Source organism: Phocoena sinus, chromosome 17 (assembly GCF_008692025.1).
Source record: "Phocoena sinus isolate mPhoSin1 chromosome 17, mPhoSin1.pri, whole genome shotgun sequence".
In the NCBI taxonomy this organism is placed as follows: Eukaryota; Metazoa; Chordata; class Mammalia; order Artiodactyla; family Phocoenidae; genus Phocoena; species Phocoena sinus.
The window spans coordinates 22,310,630-22,335,098 of NC_045779.1; the positions used below are offsets into that span (position 1 = coordinate 22,310,630).

General features: G+C 34.0%; 1 protein-coding gene across 2 annotated transcripts in view; it reads left to right on the plus strand.

Annotated features, from left to right (window-relative positions):
- The window catches only part of ZC2HC1A (zinc finger C2HC-type containing 1A), a 62,420-nt gene that overhangs the window by 16,401 nt on the left and 21,550 nt on the right, over window positions 1-24,469 (plus strand). For both annotated transcript variants that reach the window (XM_032610396.1, XM_032610398.1), the window contains exons 2-7: window positions 1,906-1,979; window positions 4,303-4,419; window positions 8,009-8,150; window positions 10,475-10,623; window positions 23,126-23,225; window positions 23,861-23,960. In XM_032610396.1, coding sequence (XP_032466287.1) covers window positions 1,906-1,979; window positions 4,303-4,419; window positions 8,009-8,150; window positions 10,475-10,623; window positions 23,126-23,225; window positions 23,861-23,960 — 682 coding nt within the window. The remainder of the gene's footprint in view (window positions 1-1,905; window positions 1,980-4,302; window positions 4,420-8,008; window positions 8,151-10,474; window positions 10,624-23,125; window positions 23,226-23,860; window positions 23,961-24,469) is intronic.

The following is a 24,469-nucleotide window of genomic DNA, read 5'->3' on the forward strand; positions in this document are numbered from 1 at the left end:
CTCTGGGTCTCCCGAAAGTAAGCCCCCTGGGTCTCATCTTTTCATTGCAGGACCCCCCGTGTTGGGGAGTACAAAGTGGGGCTTGGACCCCTTGCTCCTTGGGGAAAACCTCTGCAATTGTGATTATCCTCGTGTTTGTGGGTAGCCTACCTGTGGGTGTGGGTCTTGACTGTACCATGTCTCTGCCTCTCTTACTTGTCTCATTGTGGATCCTTCTTTATATCTTTAGTTGTGGAAGATCTTTTCTGCTAGTCTTTAGGTTGTTCTCATCATGATAGTTGCTCTGTAAATAGTTGTAACTTTGTTGTGCCCATGGAAGGAGATGAGCTCAGGGTTTTCCTACTCATCTTCTCCATTCCACTAGCCACCAATGTTATTCTTTAATGCTTTGAAGATAAATAATGTATTTAACCTTCAGATAAATTTGGTTTTTATTTTATTTTTTTTTTTTTTTAAATAGATCTTTATTGGAGTACAATTGCTTCACAGTACTGTGTTAGTTTCTGTTGCACAACAAAGAGAATCAGCCGTATGCATACACATGTGCCCATGTCCCCTCCCTTTTGAGCCTCCCTCCCATCCTATCCCAACCCCTCTAGGTTATCTCAAAGCACAGAGCTGATCTCCCTGTGCTATGCTGCTGCTTCCCACCAGCCAACTATTTTACATTCAGTAGTGTACATATGTCAGTGCTACTCTCACTTCGCCCCAGCTTCGCCCTCCCACCCCATGTCAAGTCCATTCTCTATGTCTACCTCTTTATTCCTGCCTACCTGGTTTGAATCCTGATTAGAATGATCCAACTCTAAAACAATGCTTTGAACACATTCAGAAAAGTTTGAATGTGAATTTTTTTTTTTTTTTTTTTGGATGGGGTTGTTTGTTTTTTTGTTATTGAGCTGCATGAGCTGCTTGTAAATTTTGGAGATTAATCCTTTGTCAGTTGCTTCATTTGCAAATGTTTTCTCCCATTCTGAGGGTTGTCTTTTTTTTTTTTTTTTTTAAACATCTTTATTGGGGTATAATTGCTTTACAATGGTGTGTTAGTTTCTGCTTTATAACAAAGTGAATCAGCTATACATATACATATGTTCCCATATGTCTTCCCTCTTGCGTCTCCCTCCCTCCTGCTCTCCCCATCCCACCCTTCCAGGCTGTCACAAAGCACCGAGCTAATATCCCTGTGCCTTGCGGCTGCTTCCCCCCAGCTATCTACCTTACTACGTTTGTTAGTGTGTATATGTCCATGACTCTCTCTCGCCCTATCAAAACTCACCCCTCCCCCTCCCCATACCCTCAAGTCCGTTCTCCAGTAGGTCTGCGTCTTTATTCCTATCTTACCCCTAGGTTCTTCATGACATTTTTTTCCCTTAAATTCCATATATATGTGTTAGCATATGGTATTTGTCTTTTTCTTTCTGACTTACTTCACTCTGTATGACAGACTCTAGGTCTATCCATCTCATTACAAATAGCTCAATTTCATTTCTTTTTAAGGCTGAGTAATATTCCATTGTGTATATGTGCCACATCTTCTTTATCCATTCATCCGATGATGGGCGCTAAATTTGGTTTTTAAACTTTAGTAATTTACAAAGAGACAACCTATAAATTAAGAGACTGACAAATTGATTTGGTTAAAATAGAAGAAAACCAGATATTTCCAACATTATCAGTTTGGTTCTCCTTAAAGTATGAATTCTGTATTTGGCATTTGCCTTTTTGACCACTGATAACTTTAAGTCTTCTGCCCATTTTAATTGATGATGTTACTTATTTCAAAATGACATGACATTTTTCACGAGAACTGACAACTTACATATGAAACTAAGTGAAGACATTAAAATTTGGAAGTTTCACAGTTTGAGCCACTGAGTATATTGACTACATTCTTTTCGATTTTAGAAAATGGAAGTGTCCAAGTTGGAGAATTGTTACCTTGCAGGATTTGTGGAAGAACATTCTTTCCAGTGGCATTAGTGAGTACCTTTTTTTTTTGGAGTTTGGTAGATCTTTAATACTTCAGGACAATGGAAAGAACCTTTGGAATAATTTAAAGAGATACTGGCTAGTATTCATTGCTCAGGAGTATCAGTTCCATCTTTTTTTTTTTTTTTTTTTTTTTTTGCGATACGCGGGCCTCTCACTGCCGTGGCCCCTCCCGCTGCGGAGCACAGGCTCCGGACACCCAGGCCCAGCGGCCATGGCTCACGGGCCCAGCCGCTCCGCGGCACGCGGGACCCTCCCGGACCGTGGCACGAACCCGCGTCCCTCCGCATCGGCAGGCGGACTCCCATCCACTGCGCCACCAGGGAAGCCCTCAGTTCCATCTTTGTCATTCTTCCAGAGTGCTCTCTTTCCTTCAGAGTTTGACTGGTCTTCAAAACTCCTCTCTGTTAAACTATTAAAGTGTTTTCTCCCTTTGTGGGACTATTAACAAAAATAAAACCAAAATAAACTCTTAGAAATACTGTTAGAAATAATGTATTTAAAGAAGCAGAAGGCTATGATGTCTGGGATTTTCTTTAAACTTCAGGAAAAAGTGCTGGGGCTGGAATAGATGAAACAAGATTGCTAAAATGTTGGTAATTGTTGAGGCAGGGATGAGTAAATGGAGCTAATTACACTATTCTGTCAATTCTTATGTATGTTTGAAATATTCCAAAGGAAAAAATATTTTCGTTAAAAGTGCACCTAAAATATATTATGCATTCTTTAGATGCTTAGTATATACAAATAGAAGCACATTTAACTGATTTTAATATAAAATCTCTAGCTAAGTAGAGAATAAGAAAGTCAATATGCCTTATTTAACTTCAAATATAAATATGTATTTATTAATATTTTGATGTGGAATAAAGATTTTTCTTTGAGTATGGGTCTGCTGATTAGAGTTTTGCTACATTTTATTTTGCATCCTCTCATTGTTTCCAGTTTTTCTTTAAAGCAGTGAGGAATTAATGACCCAAAATGTCCACCTGACTGCAGACTCCTCTTAAGCTTTCTTTAAAGCTTTCTTTCTTAAACCTTTCTTGCCCACGCTTAATTCATCCATTTTTTTGTTATTAATTAGCTAATTTTCAAAGCATTAAGCTGAGTTTTCACTGGGAAAATTATGCCTTTTTTTGGTCCTCATTTATGTATTTGTTTAATATTTAATTAAATGATATAATCACGATAACAACTACAATTTGTATACATCAGTTTTGGGAACAGGCACTACATACTTTTGACATATACAGCTCAATGTGAGAACAGACATTCTCTAGAAAGTCGCCCATTAGCCATCCTTTTTTTTTTTTTTAATATTTAAGAGATTTTATTCTAATAGTTACAGTTACTGTGTTTGTCAGAATGATCTCCAAAAACAAGTATGTAAAACAGTGTGTATTGAAAATATTAGAGGCTCCATAACATTGAATCAGCCAGTTCTGAGGTTCCTATTTTCCCAGATAAAGTTTAGCAGCTCTGACTTGTTCATTGTTTATCAAAATACAAAAGAAAAAAAGGGCATTTAGCATCCTCTATGTTATTAGTCAACATGTTTTATTTAGGGGAAGGAGAATTACTATTTATCCAGTAGGTTAATTTGAGGTCAGTTAAGAGAGCTTCCATTATAATGTCTTTAAAATGAATATATGAATGACTGAATGAGCTGGCAGCCATATTAAAACAGCAACAACAAACCCCCATCCCCCCCACCCAAAAATTGTAGGAGTGGGACACTAGGTAGCACAAGAAAAATCCTTGGTAAAAAAAAGGTGGAAAATTTGAGTTCCAGAGAGGGGGAAGGGATGATAGTGGAGTAAGGACACAAACCTGACCACCTTGTCCTATATTCTGTGTTAACAAACTACTATTTTGTTAACTTGAGTAATCCCAACTATTATTATTATGTTAGCTTTTGTAATCCTAATGCTAATGTGTTTTCCATTTACATTCCTTTTTCTAGTATCTATTTTCAAGTATTTAGTAATAAAGGTAACTTTTTTCCCACTTCAATAGCTTTGACTTCCTTACATTAGTTTCCTTATTCTTAGCAGTGTAAAAACCAGGAGACTATTAAATAACTAAAAAAAAATTTGGGAGAGTATTTATCAATACTTTCTTGTTGTGAGAAAGATAACTTGTAACATGCGTTGCATATATTTTTTTAACAATTTTAGCTAAAACATTTCTTATTTATGGATTATTATTTATTTCATCTTTCAGGTTTTTAAACTGGTCTCAAATGACAATTTAAAGTTTTATAGTCTTTTTGTAGAAAAGAAAATGACATGTTGTATTTCCTCATCTTGACAGAAAAAACATGGACCTATTTGCCAGAAAACTGCCACTAAAAAACGGAAGACGTTTGATTCAAGCAGACAAAGAGCTGAAGGAACTGATATTCCAACAGTAAAACCTCTTAAACCTAGGGTAATTATATGACCTTGTGAACAGTATGAACCTTGCTGCTATGTGTAATGAAAAAATTATAATAGTCTCTTATACTAAGATTGAAGAATAAGCAGAATTCTGTGTCATGTTCTCAGTTTAGAAGTGATCAGAAACTTGTTTATTTTGAATTTCGACAAAAGGGAGGCCAAAGTACTGTCCAACTATTACAGGGAGGTTTTTGTAGCATTGGAGAGCCAATTGCTTAGCTATAGGCTGGAAATAGCTGAGAAGTCCTCATACATTCATTGTGAGTCGTTAATTACTTCAGCTATAATTAGGTTTATGTCTCAATATGTTACACTATTACCAGTAGTGTAATCCCTGTGGTATACAAAAGGAAAGCTATTAGTTACAAACATCTTAGCATAATAAATATTATCTTGACTGATTGATTTGTCAGCATTTATCATCTTATTATGCTTTCTGGGGAAAAGTTTTATACGTTGCTCAGTTGTTCATATATGATCATTGTCAGCTTATTTTCTTCTTTCTAACTAAAAGCAATGAATCTCCTATGCTAATCTCTCCTTAATACCACCTTTCATGATATGTTATTTGCTAAGAATAAATCACATAAATGCTTTGTCCGACATAGTTTTAAAGAATTATTTCAGTGTAATAGTCAAAATTTGAGTACCTGACTTAAATAGGTTTTTGAAACAAACTACTTTCAGTGATAATAACTTTTCCCAGTGTTACAGGAAAACATTTCCCTATGGGGCAATTAATCTTACTAATAAAATCCTTTGATAACAGAAAAGTCAGTTCATCTTTGTTTTTCAGTTTATGAATATTTAAGGGAAGGATGGAGAAGCTTGAATAAGGTACATAAATTATTTTTTAAAGTTTCTCTTGGTAACCTGCCAGATGTATGATTGTATTAGCTTTAATTAGCTTAGATAAATTAATTAAATCTTGGTATAGCATAGTGGGTTTGAAAGCTGGCTCAAGGTTCAGACCGCCTGGATTTAACCCTGGCTCTGCTACTTTGTTGTGTTGGGTGAGTTCACACACAGAGGCCTTATTTGTATCTGTATCTGGTACATCAGAGAAGAGAACTGTTTTGTATAGCCTAGAAAGCTACCCTGGGCTGTTCTTTTCTCCCAGAAACTCTTGTAAATAGCTGTACCAGGAAAACCTAACTCATTCAATGATGGGTAATAAAAAACATTAGCTAAGCATTAATATAATAATATATATAATAATACTTTGAGAAGAAAAGGTGGATGAGAGCAGCAAAAATTAGTAATATTCACTGTGGAGCAGATGAATGTTGTGATCAGAAATCTCACTATAAAGTAAGAAACTCTAAAGAATCAGTCATCTCAAACATCTAAATCTGCTTTTATTTAGTTAAGATTTTTGCATCTATATTCATGAGAAAAGTGGCCTGTGATTTTTCTTTTCATCAGTTCTGTTGCTGTCATAGGACTAGTTGGGAGGTTGTTCTCTTGTTTTCTGTTTTTGAAAGAGTTTTTAAAAGATTGGTGCTGTTTCTTCCTTACATGTCTGCAAGTATTCAACAGTAAAGGCATCTGGGCCAGGAGTTTTCTTTGTGGGTCTTTTAAATAATAGATTCATTAAAAATAAATAAATATAAGACTATTATAATTTTTCTGTTTCTGGTATCTGTTTTGTGGTGTTTGTCAAGGATATTATCCATTTCATCTTAAATGTCCCATGTATTTACCATAAGGTTTTTTTTATAATATCTTCTTTTCCTTCTCATGTTTGTAAGAACTGTTTTCCATTCCTTGGTAATTTTTGTTTTCTCTTTTTTTCTAGATTAGTCTTGCCTTATAAGTGTTTTTAAAGAACAGTCTTTTGACTTTGTTGGCTCAACATATTCTTGATTTGAAAAACAAAGACATAATAGGAATAATCAGATATTTCAATATTATGACAAAATGAATTTCTTTGCAGCACACAAGCCAGCATTATGTTTAATGGAAAGATACTTAGAGGTAGTTCCATTAAAGTCAGGAACAAGATTAAGCTCCAACCAATACAGTAAGTGCTAGTCAGTAGAGTTAAATAATAACAAGAAATTAGTTGCATAGGAATTGGAAAAGAGGGGGTAAAACTATCATTATTAGGTGATGATATACCTGGAAAACCCAAGAGATCAACTGAAAAATTACTACAAACAATAAGAGAAATCAGTGAAGTAATGAGATGTAATGTTAATATACAGAAATTATCAGGTTTCATACTTCAACAAACAACTCCTTGAAATATAAAAATGATTAAAAGACACTTATAAAAGAACAACACAAAATATAAGATATTTAGGAATAAACCTTATAATAATGAAGGTGCAAGACTTCCACAAAGACTACTTTAAAAAACCACTGAAAGACACAAACGAACACTTCTTCAAATGGAAATATATCTCATTCTTGGATAGGTAGACTTAGCAAAATAGAGTCCTTAAGTTCCTTAAGTTGTTTATGAATGTAATGTTTAATTTTTCTGGTTAAAATGTAGTTTAAAAAAATAGACAAGCTGAATCTAAAGTTCATATGGAAAAATACACGTATAAGAATAACCAGAAAAGATTGAAAGAAAAGCAGAATAAAGTAGGTTTACCTTAGTGGATATTAAAATATTATTATAAAATCTCAATATTTAAAACACAGGTACTGACACACATAGTCAGAACAGTACAACAGAGAATTCAGAAATAGACCCAAATGCCAAAGAGAATATGAGAAAGGTGTTCTCTCAATTCACTGGGGAGAAAAGTTAATAAAGGATGGTGAGATAACCACATAGCCATGTTAAAAAAACAAAGTAGAGTCCATATGTCATAAATCAGGATAAATTCCAAATGAATAAACAATTTAAGAATGGTTCTAGGTAGAAACATGGAAAATTTTTATTTTACCTTGGTGTGAGGTTGGGCCTTGCTAACTGAATGCAAATCTGGAGACTATAAAAGGAAAAGTAAGTTAAACTACATTTAAAAATAATTCTGCATATCGGAAGACCCTTAAACAAGGTTAAAAGAGATGTATTGTGGGGGGAGGGGTGGGGCTAGTCTCCTATAAAGAATTACTAGAAATTGTTAAAAAAAAAAAAAAGCCAATAACCCAATACATACGTTGACCAGGCTTATAAACAGTTCACAGAAAAGACAATACAAGTGATTCTTTATGATATGAAAAGATGTTTGCTCTCATTATAGGAAAAAAAGCAGTTAAAACCACAGAGAGAACTATTTTTCACCTCTCTAATCAGTTAAAAAACCAGAAGTTTAGTATCATACTACGTTGGAGAAACTATGGGAAAATAAGGAAATACACTCTTAGTGGTGGCTTAAGTGTTTGTAACACCTATAGGAGGCAATTTAGCAGTGTCTGTCACAATTAAAATTGTATTTTAAAAATTGCATATAATTTAGTTGCCTAAAATTTCTTTTCAAAATTATAAATTTGGGAGGGAGATCATTTAAGGACTCCTGATGAGGGAACATTTAAAATAATATGGTGTTTTCTTGAGTTTTATTTTAATTTATTGAAAATTGTTTTGAAACTGTTTTTTGTTTGTTTTTTTAATTTGTTTGCAGCCCGAACCACCAAAGAAGCCATCTAATTGGAGGAGGAAGCATGAAGAGTTCATAGCCACCATAAGAGCAGCTAAAGGCCTTGGTCAGGCCCTTAAAGAGGGTGGCAAACTTCCTCCCCCTCCTCCACCTTCTTATGATCCTGGTATATGTCATATTGTTGACAGAAATTGTTCATGTGGGAAAGAAATATCGATAGTATTGATAGATTTCTTATAAATTTTAAGATATTAAACTTGTAATAATTGAACCTAATGAAGCATGATCTTTAAAGTTTTCCTACAAAATAATGGTGACAATCCAGGCATTTAGGCTTATAAAGACACATCAGTGTTGGACATAGAAACGCATTATCTTTTTATCTCAATACTTTATAAAGCATTTAATATCATTTAAAAATTATGGTAGTAACTATTAAATGTTTATTGCAGGAAATTTTTTTTTTTTTTTTTTTTTTTTTCGATACGCGGGCCTCTCACTGTTGTGGCCTCTCCCGTTGTGGAGCACAGGCTCCGGAGGCGCAGGCTCAGCGGCCATGGCTCACGGGCCCAGGCGCTCCGTGGCATGTGGGATCTTCCCGGACCGGGGCACGAACCCGTGTCCCCTGCATAGGCAGGTGGACTCTCAACCACTGCGCCACCAGGGAAGCCCCTCCAGGAAATATTTTAATCATGCATAATGTCTATTGAAATGTAGTCATTCAGTAAGATTCAAATAATTGTGTTGCCTGGTTCTTTGGTATCTTCTAATCTGGGAAGCGAAAAAAAATCATAATTTTGTTTCTAAAAATGTATTATTCTAGTGGGGTAACCACCATATAGATGGATATACCTAGATTATGCCCTAAATTCATGTATTTTTATGTTTTCTTCATTGGGTGGTTAAAAGTTTCTTGTTTATTGTTCCCAAAAGCAAGGCAAGATGCTGGCAGCAACATATGAGATAATTGAGATGATGAAAGATTTAAAATAGGACCATTGACATTTTGACAATGGTTAATGGAGTAGCCTCAAGAGGTAGTTATTTTAATATAACAAGTTAGCTGCATTAAAATTGTGTTAGTATTCTAAGTTGGGATTAATTTCTTAGTAAAGAGAAAGTTAGGTATGATCTTTATAAGGAGAGGTTGATAAACAATTTCTATAAAGGACCAATAGTTAATATCTTAGGTTATGCAGTCCATAAGGTCTGTTTCAACTCCTCAACTCTGCCACTGTTGCAAGAAATCAGCCACAGAAAATATGTAAATGAATGAATGTGGCAGTGTTCCAGAAACATGCACCAGGCAGGCTGGATTTGGCCCATGGGCCCTTGTTTGCCAACTCCTGTTTGAGTCTTAGTAATTAACTTTAATGCTGTATTTCTGGAATGTTCCATTTGGGTTTGCATCTCTTCTATTTCTACCTTAATTTCCCCCATGAAGTTGAATTCTCTCTTTGTTTTAAAGGTATTGGTATATTGCATCTTATTCAACACAGTTATATTTCCCATGTTTATGTTAAGTCAGAGCGGGGGCGGGGGGCAGTTCTTCAGGATAATTTGGACTTCAGAAATTTTTTGATCTCTTAGTCCTGACAGAACAACTTCTTTGTTATTAGAGATTTTAGACCTATTTCACTAGTTAGCCGGACAAATTTCTGAGATTCAGATGAGTGTAAATTCTAAAGGGCAAAAAACTCCATCTCAAAAAGTAAACCTATTGAAATAAATTGAGATTTTTTTGACACTGCTAAGTTGTTATATTTATTTCTTCTCTGTATCTTATAGAGTTGAAATCTTTCACAGTGCTATAAAATTTGGTTCTTTCTGGGATAACTTTAAGATTTATTTTGTGAGAAGTTTTGTTTGTACTATATATTGCATTTGGGGAGAATATATAATCTGCAACATTTGCTGTTTCTTAAATTTGAATTAATTATGTTAGGAGATATATTTTTATTATTCCATCTGTTGGGATCTCTAAGAGAAAATAAAACTGTATAAAGTCTATTAAATTATTTCTTGACAGCTTTCCTCTAATTGAAATTAAAGATTTTAACAGAGGAGCCCAAATTAAAAATTTTTATTTTATGTAAATTTTTATTTAATGTAATGTGTTATTAACTACTTAACCTAGTCTACCTTATGAAAATATATATTTGTGATGAAAACATATGGTAATATAGAAGCAAAAAATAATTAACATTTTTCCTTTACTTATTCATTTTTATGTAGGGACGATTTATCTTTTTTTTCCCTCAAATTTGATTCTAAGCTGGGAGAAAATTGTAGTTTATCGTATACTAGCATACTTCTTTTCTTAAATGTCTTTACTAAGTTTAGATAAGTCAGGTTGGGTGGTTATAAGAAAGTGAGAGTTTTTGCTTAGCAGTTGTTATTTATGTTATATGTCTTGAGTTACTAACTTATAGCTCTTTATGTCCCATTTCAAGTATTATGTTACTAATCTGTTTCTTTTTTCTGTTTTAGACTATATTCAGTGTCCATATTGCCAGAGGAGATTTAATGAAAATGCAGCTGATAGACATATAAATTTCTGTAAAGAACAGGCAGCACGTATTAGTAATAAAGGCAAATTTTCTACTGATACCAAAGGAAAATCGACTTCTCGGACACAGGTAATCATTGTGGTCATTTCTACAAATAAATGAGAAAATGACTTTAAGTTCACAGTTTTGTGTTTATTCTTTATAGCACATTTAACTACAGTTTCTCACCTGCTAAAATTTATATATTACTGTTCAGGGATTTAGTAAGAAATTTGAATGGCTAGTTGAGAACAAAATTTGAAGTGGACTTGAGTTAGTAAAGACTTAAAAATATACAGATTTAAAGAGGTATTAGGAAAAAAGGGAGAAAATTAGTTTAAAATAGATGCAGCAGATTCAGAGGAAACTAGAGGGGTTAGATGAATGAGAAAATTGCAATAAAAATCCACATTTGAAAATCATGTAAGTTGTGAATGTTTCCATGTTATATATGAGTAACACATTTGAGGAAATGAAAACATGGGGTTACATCCAGACTGCTACTTTTGAACTTTTAGACAAATGACATTAATGTATGTAAGCCTTCATTTCTTCATCTGTGAAGTGGTAATCTACATAACTATAGTGAGAAGCAAATGAAATGATGTATGTGAAAGCACTTAGAGAACCATAAACCATATAAGGATTTTGTTATATTAAATTTATTTTTACACTACTGTTGTTTTTCTTTAAGCATATTGTCACATAAAAACTTTGACAATATCATACTTTTAAGCACATTTTATTTTTCACAAAGCTTTCATTTGTAAACTTTTTTTTAGTACTGTAAACTTAGCAAACAGTAAATAATCAAATCTATTTTTTTGTTACTTATGAATAAAATATTGGATTAAAAGACCACATTGCAATTGAGACCTCCTTGAGAGAATCCTCTTATTGAATTTTTGTTAATATTATTGGAAATGGAGCATATCATTATTACCATCATCATTGTGGGGAAAGAATAGCGAAGAAAACTCATTTAGAAGAATTTCCAAAACAGATGGAAAGCAATGTATATCTTTTGAACAGTTAAGAACATCAATAGGATTTTGTTTTGTTTTAAGAATAAAATAGTAGAGCAAAGGAAATACAATAGAATGTGTGTATTCCAACAGCTTGGTGCCAAATGATTTGTAAATGTAAAATCCAAGTAGTTTTTAAGTTCCCACCTTAAATTTTATCAGTTCTGATACCATGCCTAGTCATATATATTTATTTCAGTCTGACCCCATATTTTCTCATCTGTATTCATTCAGGAAGTTTTTGAGTACTTTCTTTGAACCAGACACTGTACCCGGTACTGGATCTACATTAGTAAACTAAGTAGAGTACTTTTCCTAAACACGCTTAAATGCTTCCTTGTCATATTTAGCAGCTGTAATCTGGCCTGATTACAGCCCACTTTTTGACCCTGCTCTAATCAAAATAATGATACAAACACAGTGAAGATCAGGTTTTTATAGGTAAAAACAAGAAGTTCTACCGTTCAGTTAAGCTGTCATAATTCTTCACTAGGAATTTTATCAAATTTAGGCATGGTTGTATTAAAGTAGACCCATGAAGACATAGGAAACCAAAAATATCATCTAATGTATGCTAAATTACATGTCTTGTTATTTTAAAAGAACAAATTATTTTGAAATAACTCATGCATAATTTAGATCCTGCAGTAGTCTTTCATCAGATTAGGCTAGGCTGAGTTACCTTATGAGTTTAAAGCAATACGATAAGTATTTTATGATTTAGGAATTTTCCTAATCATATTCTGATAGGAAATCATATTCTGATTTCCAAATCAGTATTCTGATTGATTCTTAACCTACTTATTCTAAAGTAATGAAGTTTTAAGTCTGGAAAGATGATATGCAATTTTTAATAAATATTTTTCTGATTATTAAAAGGATTCCTATTCTTTATGGAAAATTTGAGAACTATATATATTTTAAAAGTTATCAACATAGTTAACATTTTAAATATCTCTAAGCTGTTATTTTTTACAACATTTTTATTCAGATTTTTCTTAGAATTTTCCCGTTATTTTCTTTGTAAATTATACACATAGAAAACAAAGCATAAAACATAAATACATACATAACCACAAGAAAGTTGAGAAATACAATATTGTTAGTCTTACAAAAGCCTCCACTAGTGTTTCACTCCCAGAATGTAATGTTCTCTCACTCCTAGGCCCCAACACCCATGAAGTAGTCACTATTTTGACTTTACATATAATCAATTTTTGCCTTTTTATATAGTCTGCAGACCACATTAATATTTTTATTTACTATAGCTTTATGAATTTTTTTTAATTGAAGTATAGTGGGTTTACAATATTATATTAGTTTCAGGTATATAGCATAGTGATTCAGTATTTTTACAGATTATACTTCATTTAAATTTATTACATAATAATGGCTATATTTCCCTGTGCTGTACAATATATCCTTGTTGCTTATTTATTTTATACATAGTAGTTTGTATCTCTTAATCCCTTATGCGTATTTTGCCCCTCCCACCTTCTCTCACTCCACTGGTAACCACTAGTTTGTTCTCTGTATGTGTGAGTCTGTTTTTTTGTTATACTCACTAGTTTGTTTTTTTTAGATTCCACATGTAAGTGATATCATACAGTATTTGTCTTTCTCTGACTTCACTTACTATGATATTCTCTAGGTCCATTTATGTTGCTGCAAGTGGCAATATTTAATTCCTTTTTAATGGATGAGTAATATTTCATTGTGTATATATGTATATACCACATCTTCTTCATCCATTCATCTGTCAGTGGACATTTAGTTTGCTTCCATGTCTTGGCTATTGTAAATAGTGCTTTAGTGAACATTGGGGTGCATATAGCTTTTAGAATTAGTTTTCGTCTTTTCCAGATATATGCCCAGGAGTGGAATTGCAGGATCACATGGTAACTCTATTTTTAGTTTTTTAAGGAACCTCCATACTGTTCTCCATAGTGGCTCTACCAATTTACATTCCCACCAACAGCGTAGGAGGTTTCCTTTTTCTCCACTCTCTCCAGCATTTATTATTTTTGACTTTTAGCCATTCTGACTGGAGTGAGGTGATACCTCACTGTAGTTTTGGTTTGCAGTTCTCTGATAATTAGCTGTGTTGAGCATTTTTTCATGTGTCTGTTGGCCATCTCTGTCTTCTTTGGAAAAATGTCTATTTAGGTCTTCTGCCCATTTATTTATTTATTTATTTATTTATTTTTTGCGGTACGTGGGCCTCTCACTGTTGTGGCCTCTCCCATTGCAGAGCACAGGCTCTGGACGCGCAGGCTCAGTGTCCATGGCTCACGGGCCTAGCTACTCCATGGCATGTGGGATCTTCCCAGACCAGGGCACGAATCCGTGTCCCCTGCATCAGCAGGCAGGCTCTCAACCACTGTGCCACCAGGGAAGCGCTCTTCTGCCCATTTTTTAGTTGGGTTGTTTGTTTTCTTCATGTTGAGTTGTATGAGCTGTTTATAAATTTTGGATATTAATCCCTTATCAGTCACATCATTTGCAAATGATTTTCTCCCACTCAGTAGGTAGTCTTTTTGTTTTGTCAGTGGTTTCCCTTGGCGGTGCAAAAGCTCTTAGGTTTAATTAGGTCCCATTCACTTATTTTTTCATTTATTTCCTTTGCCTTAGTAGGCATATCTAAAAAAAATATTCCTATGCCTTATGTCAGAGTGTTCTGCCTGTTTTCTAGGAATTTTATGTTTTCTGGTCTTACATTTAGGTCCTTAATCCATTCTGAGTTTATCTTTGTATATGGTTTGAGGAAATGTTATAATCATTCTTTTATATGTAGCCATCCAGTTTTCTCAGCACCACTTAATTAAACAGACTGTCTTTTCTCCCTTGTATATTCTTATTTTTGTTGTTGTTGCGGTATGCAGGCCTCTCACTGTTGTGGCCTCTCCCGTTGCGGAGCACAGGGTCCGGATGCGCAGGCTCAGTGGCCATGGCTCATGGACCTAGCCGCTCTGCGGCATGTGGGATCTTCCCGGACCAGGGCACGAACCCGCGTCCCCCGCGTCGGCAGGCGGACTCTCAACCACTGCACCACCAGGGAAGCCCTCCCTTGTATATTCTTGCTTCCCTGTTGTAGATTAATTGACCATAGGTGCATGGGTTTATTTCTGGGCTCTCTATTCTGTTCCATTGAGCTAGGTGTCTTATTTTTGTGCCAGTACCATACTATTTTGATTATTGTAGCTTTATATTATAGTCTGAAGGCGGGGAGCATGATACCTCTGGCTTTGTTCTTAGCTTTATAAATCTTGGTATCTGGTAGAACTTTTTCTCCTACCTTCTGTTTTTTAAGGTAGTTTTAGCTAATTTTTGTCCTTTGCATTTTCACATAAATTTGAAATTATCTTTTTAACGTCATTGCACACATGTGCACATACATACTCACCTGTATTCGATTTTTGATTAGGATTGCATTGAATCAGCTGGGATTGAGTTTATATCTTCACTGTCTTGGGTTTTCCCAGACTCAATATTATCAGTCTTTTTCATTTTAGCTGTTGTAGTGAGTGTATGGTGGTGTATTGTTGTGATTTTAATTTACATTTCTTTGAAAACCAATAGTTTTAGTATCATTTTGTGTTCTTTTTTTTTTTTGCGGTACACGGGCCTCTCACTGCTGTGGCCTCTCCTGCTGTGGAGCAGAGGCTCCGGCCGCGCAGGCTCAGGGGCCATGGCTCATGGGCCCAGCCGCTCCACAGCACGTGGGATCTTCCCAGACCGGGGCACAAACCCGTGTCCCTGCATCGGCAGGCGGACTCTCAACCACTGCGCCACCAGGGAAGCCCTCATTTTGTGTTCTTATTGGTCATTTGTGTTTTCTGTGAAGTATCTGGAAGGTTTTTCTGGTCCTTTTTTAGGTTCTCTTATTGAATAAAAGCATGTGTTAAATATTCTCAGTCTTTTCTCAAATGTGTATTAACAATATTTTTTTCCCTTCTGTGTCTTGGCTTTTTTTTTTTTAAGGATGGCTTTTGAAAAGCAAAAGCTTAAAACTTTGATAAAGTCTAATTTATAAATTATTTCTTTTATGATATTTTTTTCTTCTTGGTTCTAAGGAATCTTTACCCTTACCAAGCTTGCAAAGATTTTTCTCCTTTATCTTCTAGAAATTTTATAGTTTTAGCTCTTACATTTAGATCTGTGGATTATTTCAAGCTAATATTTGTATGATGTGCAGTAAAGGGCAATTGTTAATTTTTTTCTATATGGATAATCTGTTGTTTCGGCACCATTTGTTGAAAAGACTTCTTTACCCAATGAATTGGCCTAAGCACCTTGTTTGATCATTAGTTGAATGTATATTTTTAGTTCTATTTCAGGACATACTGTTCTGTTCCATTCATCTGTATGTCTGTTCTTTTATCAATACCACACTATTGCCATACTAAATATTATACCATATAAGCCGTAAAATCATGTAGTCTAAATTCTTCAACTTGTTTTTTCTTTTTAAAATTACTTTGGTTATTCTAGGTTGTTTACATTTTATATAAATTTTTTTGTTTTGCTAATTTCTACAAAAGTCTACTAGTGCTTGATTGGAATTGCATTAAATATATAAATCATTTGGGGAAAATTAACATCTTAATATTGAATTGTCCAGTCCATGAATTTGTTATATTTCTTGCTTATTTAGGTGTTCTTTTTTTAATTGAATATAATTGATGTAGAACATTATATTAGTTTCAGGTGTACAACCTAATGACTCAATATTTGTTTATATTACAAAGTGATCACCACAATAAGTCTAGTTAACATCCATCATCATACATGATTACCTAATTTTTTTTCTTATGATGAAAACCAAAATTTATTTCAAGAGTGTTTTCCTTATCTTGTTTGATCTTGACGTTGTTTCTAATCTTGCACCCTACTATTTTGTTAAATTCACTTATTAATTATAATAGCTTACTGTAGATATCATAGGGTTTTTCTATGTACACAATCATGTCATCTGTAAATAAGGACAGTTTTACTACCTCCTCTTCAATCTCTATGCCTTTTTCTCCCTGTAATAATTTATTACACTAGCTAGAATTTTCAGTCCAGTGTTGAGTAAAAGTTGTGAAAGAGAGTTGCTTTCTTCCTGTTCTTAGGTGAAAACCATTCAGTTTTTCACCATTGAGTACGATATTGCTGTGGATTTTTGTTGATGCCCTTTGTCAGGCTGAGAAAGTTCTCTTCTAATTGCTGAGAGTTCTTTTTTAAACCAAGAATGCATTTTGCATTCTGTCAAACGCTCTTTATCTATTGAAATACCATAGTTTTTCTGTTACTCTGTTAATGTGATGAATTGCACTTATTTATTTTCAGATAAACCAACTTTGCATTCCATGAATAAATTCTATTTTGTTATGAATTATTGCTCTTTGTATAAATTATTGGATTTGATACGCTAAAATTTAGAATTATTGCCTCTATACTTGTGAGAAATATTGGTGTGTAGTTCTCTTTGTTTGATGTTTTTAGCTGGTCTTGGTATCAGGGTAATGCTAGCCTCATATAGATTTACAGTTATTTCCTCCTCCATTTCCTGAAAGAGCTTGTAAATTCTTTTTTTGTAGACTTTTACAGTAATGGTATTATTCCTATTGTGTATGTTTGCTAAAATTCACCAGTGAAGCCATCTAGGTATGGGTTTTTCTTTTTCTCAGAGCTTTTCATCTACATCATTTTCTTGGGTAGATACAAAGCTGTTCAGATTTTCATTTCTTCTTGGTGTTAGTTTGGGCAATTTGTATCTCTTAAGTAATTTGTGTAATTGGATTTATTGACCTAAGGTGTTAACTTCTTAATCTAGAAATATGTTGTTATATCCTCTTTTTCATTCCTAATACAGGTATTTTGTATTCTCTTTTTTTCCCCTCTGGTTAGTTTCTTTCCCTTGATTATTCTGTTTAGAGATTTTTTGATTTCATTATATCTTTTCAGAGAAACAGCTTTTGGTTTTATTGCTCTAGCATTGCTTTAGTTACATCTCAAAAATCTGAATGTGTTTTTTTTCTTATTCAGTTCAAAACATTTTTTTTTAAAAAATATTTATTTATTTATTTTTGGCTGTGTTGGGTCTTCGTTTCTGTGCAAGGGCTTTCTCTAGTTGCGGCAAGCGGGGGCCACTCTTCATCGCGTTGCACGGGCCTCTCACTATCACGGCCTCTCTTGTTGTGGAGCACAGGCTCCAGATGCGCAGGCTCAGTAGTTGTGGCTCACAAGCCTAGTTCCTCCGCGGCATGTGGGATCTTCCCAGACCAGGGCTCAAACCCATGTCCCCTGCATTGGCAGGCAGACAACCACTGCGCCACCAGGGAAGCCCAGTTCAAAACATTTTTAAATTTGTGACTTCTTTTACTCAAAGTCTAGTCAAATATGAGTCATTTACTTCCAGATACAGTCATCCCTTGGTATCTTTGGAGGACTGGTTCCAGGCACCCCACCCCACGCTCCCTGCCCCACCAAGGATAAGTCCCTAATGTAAAATTGCATAGTGTTTGCATATAACCTATATCCTTCCCACATATTTTAATCAGATCATCTCTAGATTACCTATAATATCTAATACAATGTAAATGCTATGTAAATAGTTGTAAATACAGTATAAATGATATGTAAATAGTTGTGTGCATGTGGCAAATTCAAGTTTTGCTTTTTGGAACTTGTTGGAATTTTTTTTGACCTGTGGTTAGTTGAATCCATGGATTCAGAACCTGTAAATGTGGAACCAGTGGATATAGAACCCGTGGATACAGAGGGCCAACTGTGTTTGGAGCTGTTCTAGATGTTTTGTTGTTGTTGTTTTAATTCTGTTCTGGTCTGAGAATATACTTGGTAAGATTTTTATCTTATTGGGATTTGTTTAATTGCCTAGCATGTGGTCTCTTAATGAATGTTCTGTGGCATATGAAAAGCAGAGTGTATTCTGCAGTTGTTGGGTATAAAGTTTTATAAATGTCAGTCAGGTAAGGTGGCTGGTAGCTTCATTCAGATCTTCCATGTTCTTTTTATTCCATCAGTTACTAAGAGAAATGTGTTAAAATCTTTATGATTGTGAGCTTTTCTATCTCTCATTAATTTTGCCAGTTTTTGCTTCAAGTATTTTGAATTTCTCTTATTAAATGTGTTTTATATTTACAAATGTTATATCTTCTGTATTTATTGATTCTTTTATCATATAGAGTGTCCTTTTTTGTCTTTAATGACATTCCTTGTGTTGAAATTTGTTTCATCGATAACATAGCTGTTTCAGCTTAATTATCCTAATTTTCCTTCTATTCTTTAACTTAAATTTGTAGATTTGCATCTTCTGTAGACAGCCTATAGTTTTCTTTAATCCATCTGACAACCTCAACCTGTTTGTTGAAGTGTTTTGGCATTTACACTTAATGTAATCATTGATATGTTTGTGTTTAGGTCTGCTATGTTGCTATTTTCTATTTTGTCTTTCTTTATTTTTGTTTTTATTCCTCTGTTACTTCTTCCTTGCCTCTCTTGTTTTAGTAGAAGACATTTTATTTTCTCTATTGGCTTTCTAGCCATAAGTCTCTGTGTTTTTTAAAATTGTTACTCTAGGAATAACAGAATGCATCTTTAACTTAACCCTGTCTATTGATATGTTTATATACCTCTCACCAATCTTAGTGCTGTGGTTGTATATATGTAAAACTCTGTAGGCATTATAAAGCCATCAATACTCTTGATGCGTATTGTTATAAGTGTTATATTTACTGCTTTAAAATCTGTCTTTTAAAGAAATTAGGAGAAAATAATATGTGAACATATATTTATACGTATATAGGCACACACACTGTGTATATATTTATGCATACATGTATATACTCTGTATTTTATATTTACTCACATATTATAATTTCCAGACCTCCTCATTTCTTTTTATAAATCTTTGTTGCCATATTTAGTCATTTTCCTTCAGCCCGAATAAGTTTCTTTAGCCTTCTAATAGTACAGATCTGCTGGCAATGAATTCTCTGTTTTTGGTTATCTGAAAAAATGTGTATATTTTACCTTCATTTCTCTGTTGAGATTCCCTATATTGTTCATTCACTGTTACCATATTTCCCTTTAATTCTTGTGTATATGTTCCTTTACTTTTTGAACATATTTATAATAACTGTTTTGAAATTCTTAATTACAAAGTCTTACACACCTGTGCCCACTTGAATTCAGTTTCTGTTGACTTTTTTTGCTGAATATGGGTCATGCTTTCCTGTATTCATTTTCCTTTTCTTGTCTCCCCTTTCCCCTTCCCTTCCGCTTCCCTTTCTTGTTTCCTGAAATTAAGCCCAGAGATACACAGTTTCCAGAAGGACTGCTTTTGGATGATTTCCAATCTCTTAAAATCCTTTTTTTAAATCTATAGGAGGATTATATCTGTATCTATAAGGAGGATTATAGATTATCTATAGGAGGATTATACAGCTGCTTCATTTCTCCACCATTGAATTTGTAATCTGTTATTTTTAATTTCTTCTTCTAATTTTCTATGTTACTTTCTATAGTTTCTAATTCCCTGTTGATATTTTCAAAGTTGTCTTTTATATCTTTGAATGTAGTAAGCATAATTTTTTTATGTTATGTGTCTGATAATTGTTACATCATGTGACCTTTATGGATATGTTCTTGCTTTCTTTTTTCATTTGTGGTTCCTTATGTCATTATGTTTGTAATTATTATCGACCATTTTCTGCTGTTGCCTTTAAAATGTTATTCTCGAGGATTAATCTTGTGAAGTGCCTTTTTCAGAGAAAATTTGTACTTGTTTATTCCAGGTATCTACCAGTCTGGAGACACATTAAATTAAATTACTGGCTTTAGTTTGCTGTACCATCTAGTAATGCATAATCATAAAGCAAATCCATGTGATGGCCAGACCCTGTTACAATCTCACATGGTGTTGGCCTGGCAGTTCTTTTTCCTCTCATCTGACATTCAGTGCTTTTAAAATGATTTTTTATACTTTCTTGAGCATTAAAAATTTTTTAGTTGAAGGGTTGGTACAAATAGTACCTTTTACCATTTTATCAGAAATGAACGTCCTCCACGTTCTTTAAGTTTTTTCCAGTTTCAATAAAAAGTCTTCGTAAATATAAATATGTTACTAACACAATTTATTAGATTTGTGATCTGTATAAAAACACATGAAATAATCACCTAACAAATACTTATATGACGAATGAAATATGTATTGAGTATAACTATAAAGTCAGAGTTTGTTCTTTTGATCATTAAAGTAAATTTATACAAAATGGTTGCTAGCTAGAGTCATCCTGAAAGCCTACCAGTAGAATTTCAGCTTGATGTTGTAGAATAGATAAAATACAGGTCAGTAAGGAAGGAGTCATATTATCTAGGTCAGGGGAACAGCAAGTTACTGAGAGACAGATGAATATGTTTTAAACAAGAGGCATTCAGAGTAGTATGAGGATTCAGTAAGGAAACTAACGTGACTAGTTTTGGTTGAAAGTAATAGGAAATATTATAGGAGATAGATAAAGTTGGGCTAGGTTCTGGTCATCTCAGATGTGACCAAAAAATTGAGTAAAATAGTAGGAGGTCTCTACGGAGGGGAAAAACAAAGCACCTTTTGAAAGGAATATTCTGCCTTTTTCTGTTTGTAAGCCATTAATTAATAATAGTAATTCCTAATATGTGATTAAAAATTTCTAGTACCAGTATATAATGCTGCCAGGGCCCTTCCTGCCTAAAATTTGACCTCTCAATGTGTAATATGCTATACCAGTATCTTTTATTAATGCTAATCATTTTCCTCTGTTTTTGGTAATTAGCACAGTATGAGTGGGTCACCAATCCTGTTTCTTAATCCAATTTTATTGACCCTATTTTTAGTAGACATGCCTCTAATATTTTGACAAATCTTTGTTAGGTCTTTTTTTCCATATTGTTAGTTTTAAAATCTTGCCTAATGTCTTCATTAGCATTGGTATTTTAGTAGGAGAGACTGACACTAACTAGAAATACCCCTTAGGTTTTCAAAGAAACAGTATATTTATATGGCTCATCTCCAGAGTCTCCTAGTCATTTGTTCATTTGACAGACAGTTATCAAAGGCTTTCTAGTTGCCAAGTGCTTAAGAAATTGCAGTTTCTGGCATTATACTGCCAAATGTCCATGTTACTTGTGTGTGTGTGTGTGTGTGTGTGTGTGTGTGTGTGTGTGTGTGTGTGTGTGAGAGAGAGAGAGAGAGAGGGACCATTTTACCAAGATTTGTTTTTGCAAAAGGTCAGATACTGAATTTTGAAGAGAGATAATATTTGAGTTCAAAATTTGTGCTTAGCAGTTTTCATTAGTAGCATATCTTAAATTTTATACTGATTATAGGTTATAAATATGATTTGATTTTTGAAAATTAGATTTAAAAACAATTTTTCTCATTAAGTCCAGAGCAATCTAAATAATGCATTGGGCTCAAGTACACATACATGCAACCACAGTAATCACCTTATAGTTGGAGTATAGGGCTAGAACTAAGGTGGCGTGAGTCTTAATTCCTATTTTGTTGTTAAGTTGGGGTGTAACCCTGGGCAAATTCACTTCTTTATCTTGGAGTGGGTGTTCAATAAGATTCTTTTAAATTCAGTAACAGAGCAAAATTTGGCTCAAGTAAGAGACAGTAAAATAAAATTAATGGTGATATCTCTAGAGAAGAGAGAAAAAATGAGAATAAACGAGATGAGCTAAAATACCCTATCTTTCTCAGCCCACATTCCGTTCATCTCACATGGTCTGGTGAGGTTAATAAAGCCAGAATTAGCTCTTTCTCTCCACATTGGGGCAATAATCCATTAATCAGCTATTGTAAAACTTGTTCAGACTGATAGGTACTCTTATGACTTTTTATCAGTAAGAAATATGACTGGATTATATATATGAAATATAAAACCGTACCCAGGAACATGTAAGAATCTTGACCTTTAAAGCTACACCACTGAGTGAGCATCATTGGTCGTTATTATGGTTGGCATTGGTTGGCATTTAAAATCTTAACATTGAGGGCTTCCCTGGTGGCGCAGTAGTTGGGAGTCTGCCTGCTGATGCAGGGGACGCGGGTTCGTGCCCCAGTCTGGGAAGATCCCACATGCCGCGGAGCGGCTGGGCCCGTGAGCCATGGCCGCAGAGCCTGCGCGTCTGGAGCCTGTGCTCTGCAACTGGAGAGGCCACAGCAGTGAGAGGCCCGTGTATCACCAAAAAAAAAAAAAAAAAAATCTTAACATTGAGGAAATTTTTTTTCCATTTCATCCATTTTGTTTTCTTTGAATGGGGAAAAGTTGCTCTTAGTTTATTTTAGCAGTACAACATCTGAGCCAAACTTTTAGTACTCCAGTTTTGAGAAGAAACATATTTTGGGAAACCTCTCTGTGAGGTGATATATTTTAACCTACACTTTCTACATTTGGATAATTCAGGAACTAATAAAAAGATTGCTCATTTAAGGTAATGTATGCTTTTGAAATACTGGTTTACAATCCATAATCAAAGAGTGATGATGATCAAATATTTTATTTTCATTATTTTAGTATAAGCCTCCAGCACTTAAAAAGTCCAATTCTCCTGGAGCCACCTCATCAGGATCTTCACGATTACCACAGCCAAGTGGCACTAGCAAAACTGTTGTAGGTAATGAGATCCATGAAATAACTTGATTTTTTTTTTTTTTTAACAGTGTTGGTACAAAAGGAAATGAATATAGTATTCTGTTCTGGATTATTCAAAATAGATTTATAATTAGGATGAGATGTGGAGGATAAGTAATTATTTTGGTTTAAAAATAAAGTAACTTTCAGTAGCTTCTACATTAGATATTTTATAGTCCTTTTTTTTTTTTTTTAGCTATATGTCTACCCTCCGTGTTGTAGTGATATATCATCTCTTGAGAATAGTCAATCAAGTTCTTTTCTTGATTCTTTGACCACAGTATTTTTCCCCTCATTTCTACCTTTTCCTCTCTGAACTTGACAGTTATCCTTAATAGACAAATATTTAATGATTTGAAGAAAATATTGATTACTGAAGTGTATCTTTATTTGTATATAAATTGTAAGAAAGAAATACAGAAATTATAAATGAAGGATGTGTATGTTGTTCCCTGGAAATTTTATTCAATTTTTTTTTTCTTATTTGATAACTCATTTTGTTCTTTTGCCACAAAGATTTATTGCCACTAAAGCACCGTTTTCCTTGTCAGATGCTCTGTTTTATGTGATTTTTGTTTTTCAGACTGTCGTTAAAACTAATACCTTTTTTATTATAAGGTGTTCCTTCAGGTAAAGTGTCTTCAGTTAGCAGCTCTTTGGGAAGCAAACTTCAGACCTTGTCTCCCTCCCATAAAGGGATAGCAGTCCCTCATGTAGGGTAAGTCTACATTGAATTTAATTTATTAGTGATACATACATATATATATACACACACGAAACTAAGGTTTTATTTTGTTTAGGTAATTGGCTTTTTCATTAATCTTAATTTCTAAGTTTGTCTTTTAACATATTGCTCATCAGGAGCTGACACACTGCTATTGAGAATCTAAATTAGTATAACCAGTTAGGAAGAAAATCTGCTGGCATTTATTAGGAGTCTTAAAAACATTCATATCTTCGATTGAATAAATTTATTTCTGGGAATCTAGTCTAAGGAAATCACTTAAAATATGGTAGATTTTTATAATCATTATTTTTTAAGCACGTATCAGGCACTGTGCTAGACATTTTACATTATTTTTATTAAAACTACCCACTGCCATAGGATGAGAGGATCAGAGAAGCAGAGTGATTCGCTCAAAGCTACACAGCTGTTAAGAGTTGGAAGCAGGATACAAATTGGAGTCTCTTTGGCAGTAAACATTGGTCTCTTTTCATGTTTTTACT